This window comes from Nicotiana sylvestris, chromosome 8 (assembly GCF_000393655.2).
Source record: "Nicotiana sylvestris chromosome 8, ASM39365v2, whole genome shotgun sequence".
Lineage (NCBI taxonomy): Eukaryota > Viridiplantae > Streptophyta > Magnoliopsida > Solanales > Solanaceae > Nicotiana > Nicotiana sylvestris.
This window is the reverse complement of record NC_091064.1, coordinates 66,536,359-66,545,895: the sequence shown is the minus strand read 5'-3', so window position 1 is coordinate 66,545,895 and position 9,537 is coordinate 66,536,359. Positions and strand designations below refer to the sequence as shown.

Here is a 9,537-nt window from a genome sequence, read left to right as displayed (position 1 = left end):
CAACCTCCACCGTTGAGCGCGGAATTTTTCCACCCCCGCGAAGCCACACCGATAATCGCAAAATTTCTGGCGCAATCCGCAATCTCAACTTCTGAGAACCCCCCCCCCCCCAAAAAAAAAAAACACCAACAACTCCCTCAACAACCCAGTACATGTTCCAACAACTAATCTCCTCCGATAACTATCCGAAACACATCTGAGACCCTCGGTACCTTAATCAAAAATACCAACACGTCCCATAATATAATTCAAACTTAGTCGAATCATTCAAAACATCACCAATATCGAATCAAATCTCGGATTCGAGCCTAAGAACTCCAAACTCATAAATTCCACAAATGACTCCAAAACCAATCAAACCTTGTCCGAATATTCTCAAATTTTGCATAAAAGTCACAAATGACCCTATGAAGCTACTCCAACTCTCGGAATTCCATTCTATGATCGTCTACATATAAGTCAATATCCGATTGATTTTTCCCACTTAAGCTTCTAAATAGGAGGCTAAGTGCCTCATTCCACTCCAAGACCACTCCGGACTCGAATCAACCAACATGATAAGATAAAACACAACTGAAGAACACAGAAGAAAGCATAAACTAGAAAAATAGAGTTATAACTCATCAAACGACCGGCCAGGTTGTTACACTTATATCATATTATTATCTTGTTGTTAGTCATAAACTCCAGTTCTTTTGTATTTTTTATTGTATGTTATCTTGCCTAGTAAGCGGTGTTAGGCGCCATCACGACCTTGATTGATTCAGATTTTGGGTCATGGCAAATTCATAAAAGGTATTAGATCTTGTACCAATATATGCTATACCATTGCTAATGTACCATAAACACTTACCTTGATGTGTATTCATGATAGAAGAGCTCCTATTTTCTCTAAAAATCAATTCCAAGTTCAAAACCTAAGTTATTCTATCTAAACCCACGCTTCAGCTCCTTTTTAAAAAGAACTAGAGGTCGCGTAGGTTGAGGGATTACCCACGTATCCTATGCCCAAGTTGATCATTTTATTTTGTATCAAATCGGGAAGCCACTGGTTTTGGTTATGCATAGCCGCATAGCCTACATCACACTACAACATTTAAGGGCTCCAGCCACCCCTGAAAAATGTAGCCTAAGATGTCAAGAAGTGTAGCATTAGATCAAAGGCAACACTTTAAGACTTTAGGCTACGCTTCTAGGGGGTGTCCTAAAGTACCGTAACCTTTGACTTATGGCCACGCTTTTTACATGTTTCCGTAGGATCCACGCTTCAAAAGTGTGGTCGATGCACTTAAAAAGCTACACTTTATATTTCCTCTATAGCCACACTTTTATGATGTAGAGCTACAATTTTGAAGTGTGGTCTTTGTTGCTTTATAGACCACACTTTTAGAGCGTGGCTTCTAAAGCAACAGTGATCAAGCATGGCATCAAATTTCCAGTCTCTATGGTCACATTTTCTAAGCGTGGCAATTGTCTACAGTATGAAATAATTTTTAAAATATTTATATTTGCCACAATTGTGTGGTTAAGAAATTATTTTTTCACATTTATTTCAAGTATATACATTATGATCTCAAGTATCAAATTAATTAATAAGTAACAGAATAAAAATAATTTAAATGCATATACTTGAAATAAACTTCAACAAAAAACATAATCTGCATAGTACTATACCCATACTAATAAAGCACTACCACTTCAAGAAGTTCACTAGCAATATTCAAAACCGAATGTATTTATAACAATAAACGTCACAATCGTTCAAAAAATCTTCATCATTCGCGTCAATAGGTCAAATTCATTTGTGGCCACCATTTCCAATTGCATCATCTATATTTTTCTACACAATCAAAATGAAATTAAAAATTAGAAAAAAAACTATATATAGTATGCATTGATATAACAACATGTCTTATTAATAATTAATGAGGTTTATTTCACTGTTAAAGCATAACTAAGTCAAACACAGAAAAAGAGGTGCAAGCCAAGGAGAAGAAAAAACGTGAATTAATAACCTGCTTACATCCCAATATCTCAGAAAGTTTTGCCTAGATTGACAACCCCAATAGACAGATAAGAATATTGTTTTTCCGCACAAAAAAAAAAGTTGTTCATTTTCTTCCCTTCTTAGGACCAGTGGGTATAAGGGAAAAAAACTACTGTATGCTAGCATTTTAGCTCCAAAAAGTTGGGATAAAGTTTATGTTTTGGTGGATTTAAACTTATTAAGAACAAAAAGGGATTTGATATTAACTTCTCTGCCATGCCAGTGATAAAGTTATTGATTTTTAAGAGGTAAGAGCTTTATGTTTTAGAGTAAAACCTAACGATTTAGACCATTAAACTTCCTGAGGCTTCACCATACATACCCTTTAACAGAAGATCATTCAAGGGAACTTCTTGAACTCATTCTTGACCAAATGGATAGAACAAAAAGAACAATGATTTTTTAAAGAGTGTCAGCAGCTATCATTGCATAAGGATTGTTGGAAGCAATGAAATGAAAAGATAGCAATGGAATAGCAAAAAGAGTAACAAATTTATCGATCCCTGAACATTGATCTAGGGTGAAGATTTTTCACCATTTTACTGAACTATAAGCTAAGATCATTGCTATATGCAATGGAACTACAATAGTGGGAATATTGCAAAGGTCTGAAAGTGATATCATTTTTTTCTTAACAGATGAACCTCAGCAAAAAGACTCAAAATTTATGGGAAATGAGAGAGGTGATATGATATATTTATGAGAATTAAAAGGCAGACATAGAAGTAAAAGCAAAAGAATAGAGAGTATGATATAATTTATGCGCAAAACATAAAAGACATATTAGAGGTGACAAATGTAGAAAACCAAAAGCTAAGTATCAAAAATTCTTTTCATGAAGAAATAAAAGACATTGTTAAGAGTCTTTGTAAATCCCAATTAAAATAATACAATTGCATGATTTGTATGTTAAAGTTAAAATTGTGTATTTATAAGATTTGTAAGTCATATTCATGAACCGCTTTTATCCGTAGTGAGTTGATACTTCTCTAATGACGTTCTAACAAGTCAATACAGGAAAAAAGTAAAATACATTTAAAGTATAGGTTCAAAGACAAAAAATTTATCTCCTTGTATAATCGCAACAATCACTTAAATTAATAACAATAGCAATTAAACTCGCTAGAAAATAGACAGATAGCAAGGGCCTTCCACTGAAACACTAACATGTTTCAAGGGAAAATATATAATTAAGAGAAATTATATTGATGGTAGATATCAAACAGAAGCTCGCTAACAAAAATTGAATTCTTTCCATAACCAAATACCTTAACTAGATCGTGTTTCACTGAAAAGAGCTAATAGTTTCGTGTGGTAAAATTTGGCACCAACTGATGCTTTGTTAACAATGAATCACGTGTCTTTTTCTTTTAACAAGAGGAAAATAAACTTATTTTGCAGCCATTATTATTGCCACTAAATCGAATATTTATTGCCGCTAAAATTCTTTTTGTATTAGCATTATCATATAACAGAACCATCAAAAGCAAATAATTTGGGAAAACATGATTTTGTAAGTTAAGATTGTGGTAGTTTTTTGGAAGTGTGAAATATAAATACCTTTTCAAGATTCGGAGCATGAGTTGAGCCAGAAGAATGTGGTAGATTTTGGCCTTTTATAGCTCGTGCACTACTTGCATCAACCGGTGAAGGAATATTAGATCCAGCACACCCTTGTATATCATAAAAATTCAGTTCATGGTTGTTTTGCACCACTTGACTAAGAAAATATCGCATTTCTTCTCTCAACATTTCCTTCATTTCTTCTTTCAGAGAAGTCATTTCATTGGCATGCTTTTGTTTAAGCTTGGTGATTTCTTCAACTTTTTTCAGAAAGCTTATCGTCACGGATCTATCATAGCTTCTAACCCGACCAGGGTGCTCCTTTCCAAACACAGCCCTAAATGCATCATCTGCGGTTTCTCCGGAACTTTGACAATTCTGAAGTTCAAACTGTGAAAAAAAAATATTACTACACATCACTTACAAGTCAAGATAGATTGAATACTAAAATAACTTAAACTAACTTTTATTTTTCCTACAAAATACATGAAATATTTTCAGTGGTTGTTGTAAATGAATGCTACACTGGAAGCTGTTAAATTTGGATTACGTGCAATTGCAGCCTAGTCTTGTAAAAAATTATACATTGTGCACATATCTCCAATCTTGTGTGAAACCCATGTACTTAGAGCTATTCCTCCATAATCAAATTGGTTAAACTGAACTGTGACCAACTTTCTATTAGATGTAACAACATTCCATGGTATACCCTTAGGATATACCATTTCTTTGACATTTCTATCAGGACTTTTAACAATTTCAGACATGGGACAATCAAATCGAGCCTTAAAAAAATCAGCACCTATATCGTTGCATTCGACATGAACATTATCTCTTAATGTTCTAGCAAAAGGATAGTATGCAGAACATTATCTCTTAATGTTCCAGCAAAAGTATAGTATGCAGCTAAGGTTTTTGAAAGGGAATTCTCAATAACCTTACACATATCACTTGCAAGTAAGCTAACATGAAAAAGTAATACAAGATGGAGTTATGTCCTAATGAAACTACAATTTCACTAATTTGTCATTCAAATAGTATAAGATATAAGCACCAGACACATATACAAAATTGCATTTATTAGAAATACATGGTTTTAATTAAAAAGCTGAAACTTTAACAGACACACATTCAGTTAACGAGAGGGGCTATATAATAACAAGATCTTAACTTTTATCATGACTTACTATTGCAACTTGAGTATCTGTATGAACTTCTTTTTCTTTCTTTGTACGAGTTGCAATAAATATTTCGGACTTTGATGGTTCCTCGTTGTTCTCTTTGGTTGCACGCTACAAATTAAATCAAAAGAAAGTAAAAAATAAACATTAGTGTGTTCCGACAAAGAAAATGGAAGTCAAAATTTTCATAAATTGTCGAGTAAATGCTAACAATGCTACGCGTATTCTTCCAAAATTAATAGGTCCCATTCGATGCCTCCACTTTTGTTTTTTTCTGTTTTCACAATTTAATTGTCACATGGCCTAGCACCAAAAGAAGTACATTAGTCAATAAATCAAAAAGAAAAAAAATATAATGCAACAATATGTTCAAGTGTAGAAATGCACAATTTAATCTCACTTGGACATCTGAATCCTTCCAATACTCAATCAATTGGCGGAATTGAACTTCTGGTATCTCATTCGGACGATTTTGTAGCATATATTCATCAGTAGCATTCTTATTGAAATAATTCATCTTAATATTTCTCTTGTGTCGCCTCCAAGCATCACGAAGACCAGTCATTACCTATTTCTCTCCTTCTGCTGGAATTATGAATTTGGACTATGCAAAATAACGTATATTTATCTTCACTTAGTAGGAAATATACAAAAAAGTATACATTTAAAAAATTGATTGTTCTTACGTTGACATATTCCCACATTCGTTGCTTACTATCTTGTGACACAGCATGCCAACTAGTATGCGCCAAGGTGATAAATCTTGGATTTCTTGCAATTGTTCCTATAAAGTTAGTCAAATCAGACACTCTCTTATTAGTTGGTCCCACTGCTTGTCCTTTGTCAAATGTCACCTCCTCTCTTTCTTCAGAACTTCTTGCATGAATATTCTTACATGTCGTTTGCCCTCGAACTCTTTTCTTCTCTGATAGTATTTCTTATTGAAGTAGACATAAGTAAGGCCATAAATATCCTCTTCAACCTCATACCAGTCACACTTAAATAATAAAACCTTAAAATGGCCATAGTAGTCTAACTCAACTATATCAATTATTCTGCCATAATAAGTCAAATTTTCATCAACTAGATTTTTATCCTTTGAGCTTGCAAAGCTTGTCGTTAGGGCATCTAATGTAACACCACTATTTTGCGTTTTACGCTTTGCATCACGCTGCCTCGTATGGAATCTATATCCATTAATGAGATAACCATAATATCTTTTGGCAATTGAATTTGGTCCTATGGATAAATGTTTTATCAGATCGGACACATCCTCATGCAATACACGAGTTTCAAACCATTGAGAGAAGTTTTGACTATGATTTTTGGCCTTGCTCCATCTAGATCCTCGCCTATGATTATTAACCTCCACCTCATGTTCTCTACAGAACAATAATTTTTATTTGTTAGAAAAAGATAAATAAAACAATTTTAGAATTATCTACGTAAAAGAAAATACTACAAGTGAACAAAATTACCTAATATATTCTTGAACTTCATCACAATTATTCAATACGTATGCATGTGCCTGGCATAGTGACTTGCCATCTAAAACAATTGGATCACTCTTTTTGGCTCCTAAAGGGAAGCATCTTTTAGGGAACAAACTGAAAATTTGTGTATCATAACCACATTCATCATTATTTCGGGGTCTTCTATTAAATCTGGTTTGCACACCCCCATGTAAGTATCTAGAGCACAAAGTCAAACACTCTTCAACCAAGTATGCTTCAGCAATAGATCCTTCTGGATGATTTTTGTTGCGAACATATGATTTTAACGTGCACATATATCTTTCAGGAGGATACATCCATCGATTCTGAACGAGACCTCCTAATCTTACTTCATTTGCCAAATGAATAGGCAAATGAATCATTATATCAAAAAATGTTGGAGGAAAAAATCGCTCCAATTGATTCAATGTTTCTCTAATATCTATCTCCAAACAATTTAGATTTTCTAGTGTGATAACGTTTTGACTTAAACGGCGGAAGAAGGAGCTTAGACGAATCAAAGGAATAGCAACATGACCAGGAAAGATGCTTTTAATTGGTATTGGCAACAAGTAATGTAACATGAAATGGGCATCATGCGTCTTATAACCAGATAATTTTCTTTCGTCTAGTTGCACACACCTAGATATATTGGAAGCACTACCATCAGGTAGCTTTGTTGTCTTTAGAACACCACAAAAAACTGATTTCTCTCCATTAGCCATTGAGAAGCACGCTTTTGCATGCTTTGTTCTCTTGCCATCCTTTGTATCTTTTGGTTGAAGGTTCTTTCTAATGCCCATCTCTTTTAGATTATAACGAGCATTTACATGATCTTTTGTCTTGCCAGGAATATCCAAAAGAGTTCCAATTACGTTATCAACTATATTTTTCTCTATATGCATTACGTCAAGATTATGACATAATGAATTGTGCTGCAAATAAGGTAATTCAAAAAAAATTAACTTTTTCTTCCATGGGCCATCATTTGTTCTCTTCCTCTTTTTCCCAAAGACATTATTAATAATTTGTAAGTCATTAAGCACATCAGTTCCCTTTAACAAAGGCGGAGGAGGCTTAAATTATGTTTTCCCATTGAAAGACCTTTTGTTGGATCTCCATGGATGATCCATTGGTAGAAAACACATGATGATCCATATAACACATTTTTCGACTATGTTTAAGATAGCGAGAATTAGTGCCATAATTACAATAAGGGCAAGCCAACTTCCCTTTTGAACTCCAACCAGATAACATAGCATATGCAGGGAAGTCACTAATTGTCCACAAAAGAGCTGCTCGCATTTGAAAGGTTTGATTTCTTGAAGCATCATATGTTTCAACCCCAGACTCCCACAACACGTTTAACTTTTCTATTAATGGTTGTAAATAAATATCAATGTCATTTACAGGTGACCGCAGCCTAGGTATAAGCAAAGAAAGCATACAATATTCTGGCTTCATGCACATCCAAGGAGGCAAATTATACACTATTAAGATAACTAGCCATGTGTTATGAGATATGCTCATGGTTCGAAATGGATTGAACCCATCACTTGCCAAGCCAAGTCTCAAATTGCGAGAATCTCTTGCAAAATTCGGATGAAAACTATCAAAGTCTTTCCATGCTTGGGCATCAGCAGGATGCCTTAACTTTCCATCTTTAGAACGCTCCACGTCATGCCACCTTAATGTTTCCGCTGTCTTTGAGCACATGAATAGCCTTTTGAGTCTAGGAATTAATGGAAAGTGTCTCAAAGTTTTTGCTGAAACGCGATGAGCTTTTTTAGAAAACTCAACCTCACTATCTGCTTTAGGATATTTAATATATCTGGAAGCTCCACAAACATGACCATATTCATCAGCCTTATGTTCATTCCTAATTAGCATGCAATCATTAGGACATGCATCGATTTTTTCATAATCAAGACCGAGATCCTTAACCATAGACCTGGCATTATATTAGGATAAAGGAATGTTCAAATCGGACATCGCCTCTTTCAATAACTCTAAAAGAGAAGTGAATGACGCATTTCTCCATCCATGTAGACACTTCAACAAATATAGACGAATTGTGAATGATAATCTAGAGAATCCTTTACAACCAGGATAGAGTTCTTGGCTTGCCTCATCAACTAAGTTATAGAATTTATTGGCATCTTCATTTGGACCTTCATAAAGTCCTTCGGCTTGTGAAATATCTCTAAATTGATCATTCAATAACCCATTAATATCATCATACGAGTTAGTTTCATCACTCATGTCACCATCAACATTCATAAGGATTTCCCATTCCCCGTGATTAATCCATCTTGTATAACCTTGAACAAATCCATAGCATATTAGATGATCATATATTACATTCCTTTGAGTCCAACGAATATTGCAACACTTTGCACATGGGCATTGAATTTCCTCGCCTTGAAGATCTCCATAAAGGTAAGCAAATTCTAAGAAAGATTGTACCCCATCAATATACTCTTTGATATACCTTGGTAAATCCATCCAATTCTTGGATGGAACATTTGAAACCCTAAAAATCAGATATTAATATCAAATCATAAAATATATAATCATTTAAGTATTATATATACATTACAAATAAATCCTAAAAGTCATGAGTAAGTTTTCAAAATCATATATAATGAAAGATGATAAGAATATCTTACCTAGTCATGACACTTATGTTAAGCCAAACCCAACTTCAAATATAGATCTTCGTGAGCGTTGACTTTTGTTCTTGAAGAAAAAAAGTAAAATTAATAGGATTCATACAACAAGAAGATAAATCAACAAGATATTCTTTTGGTAGGGATATAGGATATTACTCAACTGAATAAATACTTATTAGTCCAAAGCTCACATGTTAAATTGACTTCTTTGAGAATCAAGATCACAAAAATTCATGAAAGAATAAGAACAATGAAATCAAAAAAAAAAAAAAAAACCAGAAAGTGAGAAAACACTAGTATCAAATTCCTATTTAGCAATATTCATATTTCAGGAAGTGATCAAATAGAAGTGTCAAATTCCTTTTTGCCAATATTCTTGTTAACGTCTTCAAAAAAATCTCGAACAAGAGAACCAACTTGAGTTAATAATCATTATCTCTAAAACTCAATAAGAAAACTTCTATAAATTGCAAATTATATACTATTATGCAGTATACACTTCCTGTATCAATGGTTGGTTATACACCCAAGTTTTCATTACAATGGAGAAAGACCATTAACAAGAACGGGAAAGAACATCA

General features: G+C 33.8%; 1 protein-coding gene across 1 annotated transcript; it reads right to left on the bottom strand.

Annotated features, from left to right (window-relative positions):
• Nucleotides 1–5,641: 5,641 nt before the first annotated feature.
• LOC104243175 (uncharacterized) lies at nucleotides 5,642–8,231 on the bottom strand. Its single transcript, XM_009798329.1, has 3 exons — nucleotides 7,389–8,231; nucleotides 6,270–7,219; nucleotides 5,642–6,173 (listed from the first exon to the last, which is right to left on the bottom strand). Exons 1-3 carry the CDS (start codon nucleotides 8,229–8,231, stop codon nucleotides 5,642–5,644), a joined length of 2,325 nt encoding a protein of 774 aa, XP_009796631.1.
• Between the last annotated feature and the right edge of the window lie 1,306 nt (nucleotides 8,232–9,537).